The following is a 21,155-nucleotide window of genomic DNA, read 5'->3' as shown; positions in this document are numbered from 1 at the left end:
CATCATTCTTAAATGGAAGAAGTTTGGAACCACCAAGACTCTTCCTAGAGCTGGCCGCCTGGCCAAACGGGAGAGAAGGGCCTTGGTCAGGGAGGTAACCAAGAACCTTATGTTAATGCATGCTCTTCAACCGATCGCTGCCCGCACCTGCATGCCCGTCCAGCATCGCTACTCTGGACGGTTCTGACTTAGAATATGTGGACAACTACAAATACCTGGGTGTCTGGTTAGTCTGTAAACTCTCCTTCCAGACTCACATCAAACATCTCCAATCCAAAATTAAATCGAGAATTGGCTTCCTATTTCGCAACAAAGCATCCTTAACTCATGCTGCCAAACATACCCTCGTAAAACTGACCATCCTACCAATCCTCTACTTCGGCGATGTCATTTACAAAATAGCCTCCAACACGCTACTCAACAAATTGGATGCAGTCTATCACAGTGCCATCCGTTTTGTCACCAAAGCCCCATATACTGCCCACCACTGCGACCTGTACGCTCTCGTTGGCTGGCCCACGCTTCATACTCGTCGCCAAACCCACTGGCTCCAGGTCATCTACAAGACCCTGCTAGGTAAAGCTCTGCCTTATCTCAGCTTGCTGGTCACCATAGCAGCACCCACCCGTAGCACGCGCTCCAGCAGGTAAATCTCACTGGTCACCCCCAAAGCCAATTTCTCATTTGGCCGCCTCTCCTTCCAGTTCTCTGCTGCCAATGACTGGAACGAACTACAAAAATCGCTGAAACTGGAGACACTTATCTCCCCCACTAGCTTTAAGCACCAGCTGTCAGAGCAGCTCACAGATCACTGCAGCTGTACAAAACCCATCTGTAAATAGCCCAAACAACTACCTCATCCCCTACTGTATTTATTTATTTATTTATCTTGCTCCTTTGCACCCCAGTATTTCTACTTTGCACATTCATCTACTGCACATCTACCATTCTAGTGTTTAATTGCTATATTGTATTTACTTCGCCTCCATGGCCTATTTATTGCCTTACCTCCCTTATCTCACCTCATTTGCACACATTGTATATAGACTTGTTTTTCTACTGTATTATTGACTGTATGTTTGTTTACTCCATGTGTAACTCTGTGTTGTTGTATGTGTCAAACTGCTTTGCATTATCTTGGCCAGGTCGCAGTTATAAATAAGAACTTGTTTTCAACTTGCCTACCTGTTTAAATAAAAAAAGGTGAAATAAATAAATAAATAAAACGTGATATTTCCATTTCCATTTTTTATAATTCAACCGGGGCGAAAGCTCGCCTTCCAACAGGACAACGACCCTAAGCACACAGCCAAGACAACAGAGTGGCTTTGGGACAAGTCTCTGAATTCCCTTGAGTTGCCCAGACAGAACCCGGACTTGAACCCGATGTAACATCTTTGGAGATACCTGAAAATTGCTGTGCAGCAACACTCCCCATCCAACCTGACAGAGTTTGAGAGGATTTGCAGAGAAGAATGGTAGTACTCAGTAAGACTCGAGGCTGTAATCACTGCCAAAACTGCTTCAACAAAGTACTGAGTAAAGGGTCTGAATACTTATGTAAATGTGATATTTATGTTTATATTTGTATAAATTAGCAACAAATTCTGAACCTGTTTTTTTGCTTTGACATTATTGGTTATTGTGTGTAGATTGATGGGGGAAAATATAATTTAATCAATTTTAGAAAAAGGCCTATTTGTTAGTTTTGAGAGACTCATTACTAAGCAATTCCCTGCACAAAACACATTGCTGGCGCTCCTCGTTATTTCTCGAAGTGTGTTTTAAACCAAGACAGAGAAACTCATCACTGTATTTGCGTTTCATGACAATTGAGCTCAGTCAGAACTTGTTGCTAGTTTGAGTCCATTCGATGACAGCGGTGAGTGATGACGAATGGGAATGACAAACCAGTGGCTGACAGCGCATAATAGGTTGATGAAGAACAGCGCTGCAGCGTGTGGGTTGCGGAGTGATTCTTAAGAAAACTGCCGGAAAAAGATCCGATAATCTTCCACCCACTCGCGCAGCTGCCAAACTGAGCAGAGTCACCCACCATCCATTAAAAGATACGCGCGACCCATACTTTGAAAGGCTGATATAGACTACTGCTCATTACGCACCACAAAAAAAAACATAACAGCCCATAGATGTAGCTATGTTAAAAAAATATTACGTGACCTCCGAAAGCGAGATGGAGATCTGTACATTAGAAGTGCATTCAGTCCTTATATTACGGTAGCATATGCTGCAGCAAAAGTAGGGACCACAATAGAATTAACACCCCGATTTTATTGGTCACTTTTACAATTATTTGTGTATACAAACTCAGCAAAAAAAGAAACATCCCTTTCTTTCAAAGATAATTCGTAAAAATCCAAATAACTTCACAGATCTTCACTGTAAAGTGTTTAAACACTTGTTTCCCATGCTTGTTCAATAAACTATGAACAATTAATGAACATGCACCTGTGGAACGGTCATTAAGACACTAACAGTTTACAGATGGTAGTCAATTAAGGTCACTGTTATGAAAACTTAAGACACTAAAGAGGCCTTTCTACTGACTCTGAAAAACATCAAAAGAAAGATGCCTAGGGTCCCTGCTCACCTGGGTGAACGTGCCTTAGGCATGCTGCAAGGAGGTATGATGACTACAGATGTGGCCAGGGCAATAAATTGCAATGTCTGTACTGTGAGACGCCTAAGACAGCGAGACAGTGAGACAGGATGGACAGCCGATGGTCCACGCAGTGGCAGACCATGTGTAACAACACCTGCACAGGATCGGTACATCCGAACATCACACCTGCAGGACAGGTACAGGATGGCAACAACAACTGCCTGAGTTACACCAGGAATGCACAATCCCTCCATCAGTGCTCAGACTGTCTGCAATAGGCTGAGAGAGGCTGGACTGAGGGCTTGTAGGCCTGTTGTAAGGCAGGTCCTCACCAGACATAACTGGCAACAACGTCGCCTATGGGTTTTGTGTCACCAGGGGTGATGGTCGGATTCGCGTTTATCGTCGAAGGAATGAGCGTTACACTGGGGTCTGTACTCTGGAGCGGGATCGATTTGGAGGTGAAGGGTCCGTCATGGTCTGGGGCGATGTGTCACAGCATCATTGGACTGAGCTTGTTGTCATTGCAGGCAATCTCAATGATGTGCATTACAGGGAAGACATCCTCTTCCCTCATGTGGTACCATTTCTGCAGGCTTATCCTGACATGACCCTCCAGCATGACAATGCAACCAGCCATACTGCTCGTTCTGTGTGTAATTTCCTGCATTGGATCGGAGGGTAAAGGCTAGGGCCATTCCCCCCAGAAATGTCCGGGAACTTGCAGGTGCCTTGGTGGAAGAGTGGGGTAACATCTCACAGCCAGAACTGACAAATCAGGTGCAGTCCACGAGGAGGAGATGCACTGCAGTACTTAATGCAGCTGGTGGCCACACCAGATACTGACTGTTACTTTTGATTTTTAACAGATTTTCAATTGTTGTATTACTCTTTGTTGACTCTCATTCTGGGGATTTTAATGATGAAAAGCAGCTCTGTTGTTTGAAAAGGCTTTGTCTGGCATGATTATCAAATTCCATGGTTTTACACACTTTGTTCAGGGACACATTATTCAATTTCTGTTAGTCACTTCTTTGGAACTTGTTCAGTTTATGTCTCAGTTGTTGAATTTGCTGAAAATAAACGGGGTTGACAGTGAGAGGTGTTTGTTTTTTCCTGAGCATATATTTTTTTTAACTGACAAATCAAATCTATCAATCAATCCAAACTGTGCAGGCAATTTGATGAATGGAAAGAGACATCTGTTACAAAACACCAAAAACATTTAATGACATTCAGAGATTGTCAAACAAAGCTTTCGATATGGGGACGCCTACAATTCAGGGAGGGGTGTGTTTTCTGTTTGTCGAGATTGACATAGTCTGTTTATTGCAGAGTTAAAAACGCAAATCATGTCGGTATGTTTTGTTTATTGGTTGTCTGGTGCATTGGCACAGAAACCTGTTGGTGGAAAATTGTATTTTCCCCTAGCTGATCATTGTCTGCTACCGGCTCTAATGATGAAGTAATTAAACACGCAGGGACAATGAACTCCTCTGTGGTGATCTGCGAATCACGAATGTATTTTTTCTTCAGTTAATTCCACTGAAGGGGAGGGAGTTCAATTTATTTTAAAATACAAGGGGAGGGTCGTGTGAAAATGTAGATATGTCCCGAACACAACTTTACCCGTCTGGGGGTACAGTACAGTGGATGCCAACTAATTATAGTGACGGATGGAAACTGCTGGGGATGTAACTCCTCGAGAAATACTCTACATTTGAGCCTTCCATCATCAGGAAAATTGCCCTGTTTTCTCAAAAGAGCTTTCGCACGTTTAACTGGTTTAGAGCAGCTTTAATAATCTGCAGCGCAGAAGATCTTCCCTCCTAGCCACACTAGACAGGTCATCGCGCACAATGTTTGGGAGCGAAGTTATTCAAGCAATAAATCCTGCGAATTTAGCTAGCACTGAAAAAAATACAGAAGAATATATATTTGCGGTTGGTACTTACAAACTTCTTGCTTTTGCCATCGGAACAATCGGAGTCTTCGGATTTTGCATTAATATGATTGTCATCGTGCTGTACTACAGATTCAAGATACTCCGGACGCCCACAAATTTGTTAATAGTAACCATTAGTATAAGTGACGTGTTGGTGTCTGTCATTGGAATCAACTTTACGTTTGTTTCGTGCATCAAAGGCGGATGGGTCTGGAACTCGGCAACATGCATCTGGGACGGATTCAGCAACAGTTTATTTGGTTAGTAGTACTTCAGTCCTTTCTGGGTGTCGCGCCGAGATTCACACATATTACAGGCGCAATCTGAAGATCAAACAATAACAAAGTTGATGATATATTCTACAATAATTAATGAGTAGCCTATATATAATTTAAATAAATGGATGTAGAAATCACATATTATCCCTTTATGAGTTAATTCAAAATATGTTTTTATATATTTGAAGTAATCCAAGTAATTTTAGTGGCATCCTTTCCATTTCATTTGTGTTTCATGTTTTTATGTGTTAAAACTACTCGGATAAAGAAGTTTAGTATTTTGAGCTATTGCATTTTCATAAGTGGTCCAATTAAAGTCTATTGCAGGGGACAATTCCCATCCATCTTATTCTAAGGGAGAACTGTTTAGCCCACTTTCTCCCTATTGATTTAGGAAACCAGTCTTTACATAGTTGTTGATGTTTATGAATGCCATTGCCACTATGCAGATCACTATATGGATGAAAACTTGAAGCTGGTTAGGGCCGTCTTCATTCTCTCTCTCTCTCTCTCTCTCTCTCTCTCTCTCTCTCTCTCTCTCTCTCTCTCTCTCTCTATTACCCTCATCTCTCTCAGGCACATGCAACCTACTGTTGGCTAACCACAAGGTTGACCTACTGTATTTATTATATGGGTGATTTTTCTCATCCTTCCGATATATAATACATATATGTAAACTTCTTACAATATCACATCATGATATTTCTGATCTCCAAAAACAAATGGTTAATTTTTGATGGCTGGATGGATGGGTGTTACCATAGTACATACTGTTACTGTAGTGGATAAAAACATGGTACATGCCCCAATACCTCACTACATTTACATTTAAGTCATTTAGCAGATGCCAGAGCCTTACAAATTGGTGAATTCACCTTCTGACATCCAGTGGAACACCACTTTACAATAATCTAAATCATTTAAGAAGGATTACTTATCCTATCCTAGGTATTCCTTGAAGAGGTGGGGTTTCAGGTGTCTCCGGAAGGTGGTGATTGACTCCGCTGTCTGCTTGTTTGTTCCACCATTGGGGGGCCAGAGCAGCGAACAGTTTTGACTATGCACCTCACTAAAGCGAGACACCTTGGTAAGACAGTGCTGTCTGTCCACTCAAACCATGAACTTTCTAATGACTGTCCACCTCGTGATGTTGTTTTTTCCAGCCTGGTCTCATAGACTAGAGGTAACATAGCAAATGTAAATCCAGGACACTCAATTTACACTGAACAAAAATATAAACGCAACATGTAAAGTGTAGGTCCCATGTTTTATGAGCTGAAATAAAAGATCCCAGAAATGTTCCATATGCACAAAAAGCTTAATTTCTCTAAAATGTTATTTCTCAAAAAGCGTATTTCTCTAAACACATTTGTTTTACATCCCTGTCAGTGAGCATTTTCCTTTGCCAAGATAATCCATCCACCTGAGAGGTGTGGCTTATGAAGGAGCTGATTCAACAGCATGATCAATACACAGGTGCACCTTGTGCTGAGGACAATAAAAGGCCACTCTAAAATGTGCAGTTTTGTCACACAACATCAGTAGTGACCCGTCATTCTGTTTTGAGCCCCACCTGTTTAGCTAAACATTTTTTTGTTGTTGCCTGTTTTGCATTTTATTTTGAAATTAATACTTGTTAATACCAGTTTGCAAGCAATGTAAAAATATATATTATCTTCTCTCATTGCCCTGTGATTGGCTCAGTGTTCTGTCACTCATGGAGACACTATGTCACCGCAAAATCTATGGGTAGAGCTCGGAAATGAAAGTATAGAGTAACATTAGAAGTGCCCATCCGGGGCCTCCATCCAGGGCCTCCCAGGTGGTGCAATGGTCTAGGCACTGCATCGCAGCGCTAGCTGTGCCACCAGAGACTCTGGGTTCGCGCCCAGGCTCTGTGGGGCGACGCACAATTGGCCTAGCGTCATCCGGGTTAGGGAGGGTTTGGCCTTGTCTCATCGCGCACCAGCGGCTCCCATGGTGGGCTGGGTGCAGTGCGCGCCAACCAAGGTCACCAGGTCCATGGTGATTCCTCTGACACATTGGTGCAGCTGGCTTCCGGGTTGGGTTGTGTTTCGGAAGATGCATGACTACATTCGTCTCTCCCGAGCCAATACGGGACTTTTAGTGATGAGACAAGATAGTAACTACTAATAATTGGATACTACGAAATTGGGGAGAAAAAGGGGGTAAAAATTCAACAAACAAAAAAGAAGAAAAAAAACAGAAGTGCCCATCCAAGAAGGTTTGGTCACTGATACAATTACATCAAATCACGTAACTTTGATTGGACTGATCTAATCAAATTTATTTATAAAAATAAAAATCATCAGTGCTGTACAGAAACCCAGCCTAAAACCCCAAACGGCAAGCAATGCAGGTGTAGAAGCACGGTGGCTAGGAAAAACTCCCTAGAAAGGCCAAAACCTAGGAAGAAGCCTAGAGAGAAACTTGTCAACATCATACATTCAAAATCTTAGCTAGCAAGCTAGCAGTCATCATTATGAATCAAGTTGACAATCTACTGACAAATCTTTTCAATCCTTGTCATATGAAGAGAAATTCTGAAGAGAAATTATTGATCAAATGTATCGGTGCTAATCGGCCATTGGACAAAAACATTACACAACAAGTTAGAAATCCCAAATTCAACAATGGAAGGAATCAGTGGCAAACGGCAAGCGTTGCAAAGCAATCACTAGCCTGCTATTCAGTGGAGTGGGTGTGTGGTCCAAGTATGGGTTTAAGGGTCTCTTTTCCAAGATTAAAAGGATAAACATTCAACACCATGGGCACTGGCCACGCTGTCAATCCAGCATGACTTCTGCAACCACTGGAAACTCGGAACGGGAAAATCTCAAACTTTAGCAGGGGTGTAAAATACTTAAGTAAAAATACTTGATCATACTACTTAAGTAGTTTTTTGGGGTATCTGTACTTTACTATTTATAATTTTTACAACTTTTACTTTTACTTCACTAAATCCCGAAAGAAAATTATGTACTTTCTACTCCATACATTTTCCCTGACACGGAAAAGTGGGAAAAGTACCCAATTGTCATACTTGAACACAAGTAAAGATAACTTAATAGAAAATCACTCAAGTAAAAGTGAGTTACCCAGTAAAATATTACTTGAGTAAAAGTCTAAAAGTATTTGGTTTTAAATATACTTAAGTATCAACAGTAAATGTAATTGCTAAAATATACTTAAGTATTGAAAGTAAAAGTAAAAGTATAAATAATTTAAATTCCCTGTATTAAGCAAACCAAACGGCCACATTTTCAAAAATGTTTACATTTACGGATAGCCAAGGACACACTCAAACACTCAGACATAATTTATAAACAATGCATATGTGTTTAGTGAGTCCACCAGATCAGAGGCAATAGGGATCACCAGGGATGTTCTCTTGGTAAGTGCATGATTTTGACAATTTTCCTGTCCTGCTAGTCATTCAAAATGTGATGAATACATTTGGGTGTTAGAGAAAATTTATGGAGTAAAAAGTACATTGTTTTCTTTAGGAATATAGTGAAGTAAAATTAAAAGTTGTCAAAAATGTAGATAGTAAAGAAAAGTACAGATACCCTCAAAAACTACTTAAGTAGTACTTTAAAGTATTTTTACTTAAGTATTTGCACCAGTGCTTTTACTTGAGTCATTTTCTATTAAGGTTTCTTTACTTTTACTCAATTTATGACAGTTGGTTACTTTTTCCACCACTGGACTTCAGTCAATTTAAGACAACTGGGATCTCTGAAAAAACAAGCTCTGACTGGGAAAATATGCTTTGAACAGTCATCCAACTCGGAATTCCAGGTCTGGAATTCAGGCCTCTTTCTGGAGCTCTGACCTGAAGATCACTGACGTCATGATTCGACTTTGTTTTTTTCTGAGTTCCCAATTGTCTTGAAAGCACCATAAATCCAGAGAATGCCAGACTTTGATGACAAAGGTTAATGACAAAATTTGCCCACAAGGACCACAGGGCCACCTTCCTGTTCAAGTGAGCACAGCACAACTAGGTGAGTCCAAAAATGTCTTGTATGTTGCAGCATACATATAAATGTCTTACATATAAATGTATTATATGTACTATGCCAGGGATATATGTATACTGTAGCTAAGATAGTAATACTAAGTGTATGTTGTGTAGTAAGCTGTTAGTAGCACATGTGCCTCACCCTAATAATTTAGTCCTTTCCCCCCTGACTTGGTGGTGCCTATAGCCTGTTTTATAGAAATGTAATCATTGAATATTGTAAGAGATTTCATTGTCTGCTTATATGCCCCCTTCATTTATGCTATGGTTCTGACTTGGTGTACAGGGAGAATACTGTAAGAACGGCCCATATTCTGAATTTTGTCGCTGTACATTTCAAAAGTGCTGAACAAATAGTTAGATTGACTACGGCCGTCCTAGCTGGCTCATTAATGTCTTAATCAAAATTATGGAATGCCTCTTATCCTGTTGATGTCCCCTTATGCCATAGTTTGTACATATAAATAAAATAAAATACAATTTTATTTGTCACATACACGTGTTTAACAGATGTTATTGCAGGTGTTATTGCGGGTGTAGCGACCTGCTTGCTTATCAATTGTCAGTAGAAACCACATTTGTTTAAGCAAGTCAGCCATATCAGCTTTGTTTTTTTAAACGGCAGTAAATGAGGCTGAAGGAACTGTTTCACAGCCAGACAAGGCCCTACTGATAGCCAGGTTTAGCAGTGGTAAGAATTCACCCCCATGGTGCTGAAAAGAAAGTTCTGCTGTTGGGACATCTTTCTGAAAGCCCTAACAGTTTGTGGGCACCATTATAGTGCAATTAATGTATTGTTTAGTGTCGTGTTTTTTTTTGCTGGCATAGCACAACACAATGCCACAGATGTCTCAAGTTTTGAGGGAGTGTGCAGTTGGCATCCTGACTGCAGGAATGTCCACCAAAGCTGTTGCCAAATAATTGAATGTTAATTTCTCCACCGTAAGCCCCCTCCAATGTTGTTTTAGAGAATTTGACAGTGCGTCCAGTGCGACTCAACTGCAGGTCACCCGACAGCTGATGAAACTGGAGAGTATTTCTGTCTGTAATAAAGCCCTTTTGTGGGGAAAAACTCATTCTGATTGACTGGGCCTGGCTCTACAGTGGCTGGGGGTGCAGACACGGGTGTGCCTGGGAGGGCATAGGCCCACCCACCAACTTTAGCATATTAGCAACTTTGCAACTACTTACTACATTTTAGCTACTTTGCAACTACTTAGCATGTTAGCTAACTTTAACCCTAACCCCTAGCCTAAATAACGTTAGCCAGATACCTAACATTAGTTTTTGCCACCTAGCTAACGTTAGCAACAATAAATTGGATTTCTTAACCTATCTTGGGTTTTTCAAGTTTGTAACCTATTGTGATTTTGCAAATTCGTAACATATTGTACGAATTGCAATTCATAGCATATCATGTGAAATGGATGATGGACATCCACAAATTAATACATATCATACGAAACGTAACATATCATACTAAATTGAGTGTCCTGTATTGTTTTTTCTAAATTGCTTGTATTCTTTGTTGCCTTAAAGCGCTTTGAGATTTTTTATGTAATGAATAGTGCTATACTAGTTGAATCAATTAATATTATTGTTATTATTATTACTACTATGATCCAAATTTGCTTTTGAACAGATCAGTAAAATGTGAAGGATTTTTTTAAGTGCACAAGAGTAGCCAAAACAGCCCAGAATATCATTCAATACCAGTGTGCCTGTCACGTTCTGACCATCATTCGGGTGTGTTTTCCTTGTTTTAGTGTTGGTCAGGACGTGAGCTGGGTGGGCATTCTATGTTGTGTGTCTGGTTTGTCTATTTCTATGTTTGGCCTGATATGGTTCTCAATCAGAGGCAGGTGTTAGTCATTGTCTCTGATTGGGAACCATATTTAGGTAGCCTGTTTAGTGTTGGGTTTTGTGGGTGATTTTTCCTGTCTCTGAGTTTGTTGCACCAGATAGGGCTGTTTTGGTTTTTCACATTTCTTGTTTTGTAGATTGTTCATCTTTATTAAAGATGTTTACAAGTAACCACTCTGGGTTTTGGTCCGCCTCTCATTCCCCAGAAGAAAACCGTTACAGTGCCCTACAGAAGAACAGCCTGCACCAATGCAGAGACACTGAAAAAGATGCTGTTTACAATTAATTATTAAATATAATATATATATAACAATTCATTATAATTAGCCTGCAGGCACTCTAAATCCACTCAGAAAAATAGTTCAATGCTAGAGATTATTGATACCATATTCATTTACTACAGCATGTGAAACCACTCACACATTATTCGACTCTAAATTTAGATGACTATCTAAGGACATCCTGCATCGGTTACACTTATTGCACTCATGCAGCGTGGTCCTGTCAGTTTGACCTGTACTGACACCTTATGTATAAGTTGTGTTATAGTGTCCAGTAACACTGTGCTCAAACAGCTCCCTCTATAATGCAACGCAGCTGTGCTGCAACACTTCAAATCAAATGTATTTGTCACGTACACATGGTTTGCAGGTGTTATTGCGAGTGTAGTGAAATGCTTGTGCTTCTCGTTCCGACCATGCAGTAATATCTAACAAGTAATCTAACCTAACAATTCCACAACAACTACCTTATACACACAAGTGTAAAGGAATTAATACGAATATGTACATAAAAATATATAAATGAGTGATGGCCGAACGGCATAGGCAAGATGCAGTAGATGTTAAGAGTACAGTATATACATATGAGATGAGTAATGTAGGGTATGAGGACATTATATAAAGTGGCATTGGTTAAAGTGGCTAGTGATACATTTAATTACATCAAGATGGCAAGATGTAGTAGATGGTATAGCGTACGGTATATACATATGGGATGAGTAATGTAGGGTATATAAAGTGACTAGTGATAAATTGCTTACATCAATTTTCCATTATTAAAGTGGCTGGAGTTGAGTTAGTATGTTGGCAGTGATGTTAGTGATGGCTGTTTAACAGTCTGATGGCCTTGAGATAGAAACTGTTTCTCAGTCTCTCGTTCCCCGCTTGATGCACCTTTACTGACCTCGCCTTCTGGATGATAGCGGGGTGAACAGGCAGTGGCTCGGGTGTTTGTTGTCCTTGATGATCTTTTTGGCCTTCCTGTGACATTGGGTGTTGTAGGATGTCCTGAAGGGCAGGTAGTTGATTGTTGATTGGACCAAATGTCTGGCAAAAGTAATTGCTGTACAATGGAGAAACTGAATGTAATTAAAGGGGATTTACACAAGAAAAATAAGGTGTTCCTTTTTTTGTTCCAGACCTTATGGATGGACTTTTGATGAGATTTAAGCATTGACATGGACTCAGACCATCCATTTGCGTTGTTTCTCTGTGAATAATTGTAATATTAAGAGTAGAACACAGAATAAAAAAATCCTAAAACAGGACAAATAAAACAGAGAAAACAGAATTCAGGAAAACACCAAATATTATTTTACGGGTCCACCTTAGAGTTGTTTATTAACCATTAGCTGGGTATATTGACAGAAAACACATATCTTGTACACCAAGGACCTGGGGAGGTGTTTCGGGGGTGGAGGAGAGAAGAAAGTACCTACTTTAATGGCTATCAAAAAATTGTAGCTTGTGACAAGTTACATTTTCTATGCTAGAAAGGGTTGGAGACCCCTGCAATAGGATATTTATGATATTGAATATCGAGTATATTGAGAAAATATTTGATTGAGGACTGAGTAATAACTGTAATAAAATCATCATCAGGTGGGTGCTTACATTGGTCCTATTTCACACATGTACAAGTGTGTATTATAATCATGTGAATTGGAAATTTGTTTTTTGCATATCCAAATCTCCCTGAGACACCCTCTGAGGTTTCACTGTGACCCTGGAGCAATTCATGTTAAGTGTCATGCTCAAGGGCACATCGGCAGATTTTTAGTCGGCTTTTAGCCGACCTTTCGGTTACTGGCCCAACTCTCTTAACTGCTAAGCTACCTGCCGCCCCCCAAGATAAGCTAGACTTTATTAGTCCAGACAGAAATGTATCTTCTTCTTTTACCCAACCCCTCCGATACACACACATACACATACACACAATCGGTTAGAGAGGCTAGAGCAGTGGGCAGCCGCAGTGCAGCGCCCAATGAGCAGTTTAGTTCAGATATTGATGCCAGCAACCATCCCTGTTCCCGGCTCACTCCCGCCAGATTTCTTTCCTCTGTCGGCACTGGGATTCAAACAGGGAACCTTCCAGTTGCTGGCTCGCTTCTCTAACTTTGGGGCTACCGTGTAGAGAACAACAGTGTAATAACCAATAGACAGTAACAATCAGGGCCTACCTACCGGTATATATATTTTGTAACCCAGATTCGCTAGTCATTACTCAGCATCACCACCCATCTCCCTCCTTTCCAGGCATCGTGTCCATCATGAGTCTCTCTGCCCTGGCCTATGAGCGCTACATCCGGGTGGTCCATGCTAAGGTGGTGGACTTCCCCTGGGCCTGGAGGTGCATCACTTACATCTGGCTCTACTCCCTGGTCTGGACAGGGGCTCCTCTCCTGGGGTGGAACCGCTACACTCTGGAGATCCACCAGTTAGGCTGCTCTCTGGACTGGACTTCCAAGGACCCTAACGATTGCTCCTTCGTCCTCTTCTTTCTCCTGGCCTGCTTCTTCGTACCAGTGGGCATTATGATCTACTGCTACGGGAACATTCTTTACACAGTGCAAATGGTAAGAACAAGGACAAGGCAGTCTTGCTGTCACTTTCTCCCATTTTCTTCTATTGCTTTATGTTTTAATATGGTGACCCTTCGCTAAGCCAGTCCCCGCCCCCCTTGGTTACTGTTGCAAACGAGGACAGAAGCTTAGTTCTCCATTCAACCACTGGCAAAATCCCCTCGCAATGATCTCACACTGTGTTTCTAATACACAATTAAATTAAACATGAACTACCCATTGCCAATCGGGAAACTTTTGGGTATGATGTGGTGGACTGTCATTGTAGCATAATAGCTGAATATACAAGACAGATGACCTGGGACATGGACTTATCTCAGCAGAGGACCACTTTCGAGGGCTAAAAACATCTGCCAAACTTTGATTTTGGAATGTAATATCCCTTCAACATACTGCACTGATGAACTAAAACAGTCAAATAAACTCTCTGTAAACGTTCACAATAATGTAATTTTGTCACTTGTGGTATGGCTATAGCGTATACAGATGTAGGATCTTAATTTGAGCCAATTTGCTTCAGCAGAAAAATCGATTATGTCGATTAAATGTACTGAACAATTTTGATAGGTGTTGATACGTTTTTTAATTAGGAAAAATCAAGTCTGACATTTTAAAGTGGAAAGTACAAACTTTAAAAGCCTTTTTAAACATTGAATACACTACAAGTTTGCTTTACCTGCTGTGCAACAAAAGAAGTATCCAATTAAAATCTTACATCTGTAGCATATGACATATGTTGACATGTTTAAGAGCAATTTAGGGCTGGATTCAATCCGTAGCAATGAAGATCCGCGATATAGCGTGATTTAAATTTAAAGGCAATGTTCCCGTGATCGCGAAACCTGCATTCTCGGTAAACACTGCACATGTTGGCTCAATCGGAAATTACCTTTACATTTCAAACGCCCTACAACGCTGATCCTTCAGAGCTACGAATTGTATCGAGCTCTTAATGTTAAAGTATTACCACTTTTTGGGGGAAAGTGAACAAATCAACAGATACATCTACATAATTCATTTAAAGGTTTAATGCAGCCATTTTTATAATATGAAATCATTTCTGAGTAACAGTTAATATAAGTACCTTACTGTGATTGTTTTCAAATTAAAATGGTAAAGAAAATGGTAAAGAATATATATATACTCCATCTCACTAAAACAGGCAGAACCTTCAGACGCTCATTTTCAAACAACTCTTACACTAAAAGGCATTATCATAATTTTCACAGTATTATTCCAACCTCATAGTGTATAAATATATATAAAACACAGAAAAATCACGTTTTAGACTGCACTGGGCCTTTAAATAAGGCATAAATCAAAGGTAGGCTAGTACTTACATTCATCAAGGATGCAAGACAAACAATGTGAACTCGACCAAACAATGGCAAAATGAGGTAGTAGCCTACAAATGAAATTCTAGCGCATGCGCTTGGGGATCTGAGGCCGATGCCAACATTAAGCACCACTGAATGGACAACGCCTCAGGTGTGGCTCCGCTACGCTGACAGGTATATCAGTAAACCCACTATCTCATGCAAACGGATACGTAGACTACATAATGATGCCATGGGACAATGTCATTGTGTCCTCTATGGCCTCATCTTTTTAAGCATAAGAAAGACGGAGACTTTTATCTTCTCTCCGACATTAACAACCACAGGATCAAGCATATCCTTTTTCAATAAAGATCCTCTCTTTATCTTCGGTAAAGGTCCGACAGAAGTAGCTGACATTCACATGCAGAGACAATCTTATTTTTAGTAGGGAGTGCATAATGTCAGTACAAGTGACATATAACCCACCCCTCAATTCCTCAGGGCATGGACACTACAAGGTGTTGAATGTTCCACAGTTATTGCTGGCCCATGTTGACACCGGTGCTTCCCACAGTTGTGTGAAATTGTCTGGATGTCCTTCGGGTAGTGGACCATTCATGATACACATGGGAAACTGTTGAGCATGGATAAACCCAGCAGCATTACAGTTCTTGACACAAACCCATGTGCCTGGCACCTACTACCATACCCCGTTCAAAGGCACTTAAATATTTTGTCTTGCCTATTCACCCTTTGAGTGGCATACAAACACAATCCATGTCTCCATTGTCTCAAGGCTTAAAAATCCTTCTTTTACCTGTCTCCTCCCCTTCATCTACACTGATTGAAGTGGATTTCACAAGTGACATCAATAAGGGATCCTACTGTAGCTTTCACCTGGTCAGTCTATGTCATGGAAAGAGCATGTGTTCTTAATGTTTTGTATGTTCAGTGTATAACTGGAATGTTTTTTGTTGTTTTTTACATATTCTAATTAGACCATTTTCGTGAGTGATGAGATTCTTTCCTATTGTCATTCCCAACAGCTCCGCTCCATCCAGGACCTTCAGACAGTGCAGATTATTAAGATCCTGCGCTACGAGAAAAAAGTGGCCGTCATGTTCCTCTTGATGATCTCCTGTTTCCTGGTGTGCTGGACGCCCTACGCCGTGGTGTCCATGATGGAAGCCTTTGGCAGGAAGAGCATGGTCACCCCTGCTGTCGCCATCATCCCCTCCTTCTTCGCCAAGTCCAGCACGGCCTATAACCCTCTCATCTACATCTCCATGAGCAGAAAGGTGATGGGACCTCTCACCTGACACACTAATGCTGATAGCAGAAAGGCTTTGAAACAAGCCTTTTCCCAAATTTAAAGGGAAACACACTTCAAAATCAAAGTTTATCTGATGTTTTCAGACCTCAATGTAGCATAATAGCTGAATATATAAAACAGATGACATGGACTTATCTCAGCAAAATACCACTTTTGAGGGCTAAAAACATCTGACAAACTTTGGAGTGTAATGTCCCTTCAACATACTACACTGATTAACTTCAACAATAAAATAACATCTCTGTAAACGTTCACGATAATGTTGTCACTTAGTTTTGCAGTATGGCTTGAATATCAAATCAAATCCAATTGTATTGGTCCTATAGACATATTTAGAAGATGTTATAGCGGGTGTAGTGAGATGCTTGTGTTCCTAGCTCCAGCAGTACAGTAATATCTAACAATTCACAACAATACACACAGATCTAAAAGTAAAATAATGTAATTAAGAAATATATAAATATTAGGACGAGCAATGTTGGAGTCTGGAGTATAACTATATATACAGTACCAGTGAAAGGTTTGAACACACCTACTCATTTGTACTATTTTCTACATTGTAGAGTAATAGTGAAGACATCAACTATGAAATAACACATATGGAGTCATGCAGTAACCAAAAAAGTGTTAAACAAATCAATAAATATTTTATATTTGAGAATCTTTAAAGTAGCAAGCCTTGATGACAGCTTTGCACACTCTTGGCATTCTCTCAACCAGCTTCATGAGGTAGTCACCTGGAATGCATTTCAATTAACAGGTGTGCCTTGTTAAAAGTTCATTTGTGGAATTTCTTTCCTTCTTAATACGTTTGAGCCAATCAGTTTTGTTGTGACAAGGTAGGGGTGGGAAACAGAAGAGAGCCCTATTTGATAAAATATCATACAGCACGACAGGAAGCTCTCAATGGTTCATCTGTAAAAGTTTGTGATCTTGTAGGATCTTAATTTGAGCCAGTTTGCTACAGCAGGAAAGTAATCCTACAGCAACAGGAAATTCACGGTAAACGCTGCATATGCCGTCTCAATCTGAGGCTACCTTAAAATGTCAATCGCCCAACAACGCTTTGAACAAATTGACTCGAACACTTAATGTTAAAGCATTACCATGGTGTCTTTTCTTTTTGGAAAAGTGAACAAATACTTACATTTGAGTAACACCACTCTTCCCTCTCTCTTTTTTCTCCTCTTCCTCCTGTTCCTCTGGCAGTTCCGGCGCTGCTTGCTGCAGCTGTTGTGCTCCCGGCTCTCGTGGATTCAGCACAGCGTCAAGAACCGCCCCCTGGCCCGGAGCATCGAGCGGCCCATCCGCCCAATCTTCATGTCCCACAGAGGAGATGGGGAACGACCAAAGAAGAGGGTGACCTTCAGCTCCTCCTCCATCATCTTCATCATCGCCAACAACGACATTCACCACCTGGACACCACCTCCAAGAGCGGCCGTATGTTGTCAGAGGTCATCCAGGTGCGGCCGCTGTGACAGAGCATTATCGGTATTGCAGTACGTCATGCTACACCCAGGCCACCATGGGGACTAATCACCTCCATCTAACACCTGTTCCTCTGTATACCTCAGGACTTCCTCTCATGATGCAGTAAACCCGGAGGTGTTTCCTCTCAAAAGCCAAAACACCTTTTTGACCCAAGACTACTGGAAGTGTTTAATGTCCTGTTCTCAGACTGTCTCGCCAGGAAACACTTTTTCTACCAACAGTTGTGGTAAACAAATGATGTAGCTGTGAATTTGTGACGTATCTCTCTTAACTTGTACCCTGTTATTTTCAACAGCGCCTATGTAATCGTGTCAGCCAGCCTTCGACATAGTCTCATCCTGAGTTTAGTGTTTTTGAACAGGACCTCCTGTGCGATGCCGGAGGCTAGCAGTGTTAATGGATCACTGATTGGCTGAGGAAGTGATGTTGATAATTATTATTTCCCTGGTTGGCAGCAGTGCAGTGCAGTGCAGCAGTGCTGAATGACTGATGGGAAAAGCCTTACAATATTGCAGCAGCACATTCTGCACAATACTCTCTCTGCCTTTATTGTATCTGGATGTGAGAAAGAAATCATATTTTAAGAAAGCCACAAATGAGATGTATTTAAAAAAAAAAATCTTCCTAATTTAATTGTCACCATACTCGCTAGCGTGATAAGTGCAATCACTGTGAAATTACATTTCGTGGAATTATTTATGTCGAATAATATGAATGTAACTAAAGAGGGAGGAGATTGTGGTCAAGATCAGACTGGTTCCACAGGCAGCAGTGATAAGAAACTCCAGCGGCTCCAGGTTGCAGACAGAGATCCCTTCATAAGCCTCCCGAGTCGTCCCTTATGAGTAGAGTTGATGAGGAGATGATCTTATTCAGCTCTATATAGGCACCATGTCATCATATATGTACATCTGTGGTGACCTGAGACTGTCGTAAGAGCAAGCCATTCATAAGCCTAGCTAGTAGCTACCACTTTGAGCTTGACATTTACAGTAGAATTATAGGCCTGGTTTATCCCACAGAAAACATTTTTTCATAAAAATGTGTGCGCCTTAGATGTTTGTCCTTTTTCACTCAAAACATGTTATGCTGTGTGAAGGACTCCATGATTAAGAAGTGAGCAAGTGTGAAAGAGCTCAAATTCATTAATTCATCAAACAGGTTTTGCAAGCCATAACTCCGCCACAAGCAACTGCAAATTCATTAATTCAATAACACTCACATCAAGGCAAATTGTATTAACAATGTTTCTAACTTTAATGATAAATAATTATTTGTCAACACGGGTCATGCAGCCATGGCTACTACAGTTGTATTGTTGAGCAGTAGCATTGTGATCATGGGACAGCATTAAGACAGGTGGCAGGGTAGCCTAGTGGTTAGAGCGGAAGGTTGCAAGTTCAAACCCCCTGAGCTGACAAGGTACAAATCTGTCGTTCTGCCCCTGAACAGGCAGTTTACCCACTGTTCCTAGGCCGTCATTGAAAATAAGAATTTGTTCATAACTGTCTTGCCTAGATAAATAAAGGAACTTTGCAGTTGCAACCTCAATCAAAAAAATAATACTGTGGTCTAATGTAATGCCCTCGAAGATAAGAACATTATTTTCTGTATTTATGTTTGATTCAACACACCCACAAAAAAAGCCACTTAAGTTATTTTCTGGCATGTTGACATGGAACTGGGACAATAATATGCCACAAATTATTTGGAATGTTTAATTACTGCAACATGACTGACACGAGTTGGATGTTGGTTAATAAACACTTGAGTAAATGAGGGACACAAAGTATTTTTAAAGTAGGTGCTTCCACACAGGTGTGGTTACTGAGTTAAATAAGAAATTAACAGCCTATTTGTAACGGTTTTCTTGACTTGAAGGAGAGGCAGACCAAAACGCAGCGTGGTGATTATTCATGGTTCTTTAACAAAACAATAACGTATGATAACCTAAACAGCCTATCTGGTGAAAACAGAGACAGGAACAATCACCCACAAAACCCAACACCAAACAGGCTACCTAAATATGGTTCCCAATCAGAGACAATTACTAACACCTGCCTCTGATTGAGAACCATATCAGGCCAGACATAGAAATAGACAAACAAGACATCCAACTTAGAATGCCCACTCAGATCACACCCTGACCAAACAAAACATAGAAACATACAAAGCAAACTATGGTCAGGGTGTGACACTATTATGCCTAGGGTTATGTATAAAAATGCCCAGTTATTTTGGTTACCATGGCTAGAAGAAGAATTCTCATTAACTTTGAAAGAGGGGTAATCATTTTGGTAGTTACATGTACATTAACACAAAATGTGCCCCACAGGCCTTCAATTACAGTCAATAAAATGTACATTATGAAAAAATTACATTGGTAATTGGGTCACAGAACACTGTATTTTTCCATCTTGTTTCTAGCTCTGTTTTCACCCCTTTATCTGGGACGAAGAGGTATTAGCCCACAAAACCTCAGAAGGGACTCTTGAGGGCCTGCAGCCTGGTCCACAGCTGCTCAATGGAGATGTTGGGCATGTTAGGGGGGTATCTGAATAGAAGGTAGGAGCCCCCCACAACAGATGCTGCCACACATAACAGGCCTTGGTTGATCACCTGAGGGGAACAAAATAATTCAGTTTCTTAAAAATTGGAAATCAAATGATCTTCCATCGTTAAGACTATTTAAATATTGAAAATGTGGGCTACAGAAAAACAAAATAGCACAATTTGAGTTTTAAAAGCACTAGAAATGAGCACAAGGTGAAAGGAAATTAAAAGTGAAAGGAAATGTTATGAGAATAAAACAAGAAAAGTGTTTAAGTAACAACAACAAAAATCAGATGACTGAAACTTTAGTCTCAGATCGATTGTCTATAGCCAAGTTAACCTCCCCTTTCATGTAAGAAAGTAATGACAATCATGCTTTTTTGGAAAGAGCTTAATTTTGTACATATATTAAACTGTTGAGATTGACCAATTCCAGTCCCCTTGCGTAGAAGGACTGAAAAACTCAATTTTGGTGACTTTTTAAGAAGACATTCTATTCCAAAATGTATGAAAATCTAACTGTACTGACACCATCTAAAATATAATTTCCACATCCAAAAATGGGCCAAATAACATATTGGACCATGTACAGTTGAAGTCGGAAGTTTACATACACCTTAGCCAAATACATACAGTTTTTCACAATTCCAGACATTTAATCCTAGTAAAAAATTACCTGTCTTAGGTCAGTTAGGATCACCACTTTATGATTAATTTCAGCTTTTATTTCTTTCATCACATTCCCAGTAGGTCAGACGTTTACATACACTCAATTAGTATTTGGTAGCATTGCCTTTAAATTGTTTAACATGGGACAAACGTTTCGGGTAGCCTTCCACAA

At 40.4% G+C, this 21,155-nt stretch overlaps 2 protein-coding genes across 2 annotated transcripts in view; one reads left to right on the top strand and one right to left on the bottom strand.

The window, feature by feature from the left end:
• Window positions 1-4,381: 4,381 nt before the first annotated feature.
• Window positions 4,382-19,001, top strand: LOC135512453 (opsin-3-like). The gene is made up of 4 exons (XM_064934499.1): window positions 4,382-4,828; window positions 13,292-13,611; window positions 15,983-16,234; window positions 17,479-19,001. Exons 1-4 carry the CDS (start codon window positions 4,483-4,485, stop codon window positions 17,746-17,748), a joined length of 1,188 nt encoding a protein of 395 aa, XP_064790571.1. The 5' UTR covers window positions 4,382-4,482; the 3' UTR covers window positions 17,749-19,001.
• The window catches only part of LOC135512452 (kynurenine 3-monooxygenase-like), a 40,266-nt gene continuing 38,105 nt past the window's right edge, over window positions 18,995-21,155 (bottom strand). Inside the window, exon 15 of the mRNA XM_064934498.1 lies at window positions 18,995-20,380. Coding sequence (XP_064790570.1) covers window positions 20,240-20,380 — 141 coding nt within the window. The 3' untranslated portion in view covers window positions 18,995-20,239. The remainder of the gene's footprint in view (window positions 20,381-21,155) is intronic.

This window comes from Oncorhynchus masou, chromosome 24 (genome assembly GCF_036934945.1).
Source record: "Oncorhynchus masou masou isolate Uvic2021 chromosome 24, UVic_Omas_1.1, whole genome shotgun sequence".
In the NCBI taxonomy this organism is placed as follows: Eukaryota; Metazoa; Chordata; class Actinopteri; order Salmoniformes; family Salmonidae; genus Oncorhynchus; species Oncorhynchus masou.
Note: the sequence above shows the minus strand (reverse complement) of the source record. Positions and strands in the feature narration are given on the sequence as shown.

What these genes read in the sequence shown, in the direction of transcription:
- LOC135512453 (XM_064934499.1), top strand. Translation starts at nt 4,483, where the DNA reads ATGTTTGGGAGCGAAGTTATTCAAGCAATAAATCCTGCGAATTTAGCT. An exon ending in TTCTTTACACAGTGCAAATG is followed by an intron (nt 13,612 to 15,982) that starts GTAAGAACAAGG and finishes CATTCCCAACAG; the next exon opens with CTCCGCTCCATCCAGGACCT. An exon ending in ACATCTCCATGAGCAGAAAG is followed by an intron (nt 16,235 to 17,478) that starts GTGATGGGACCT and finishes TTCCTCTGGCAG; the next exon opens with TTCCGGCGCTGCTTGCTGCA.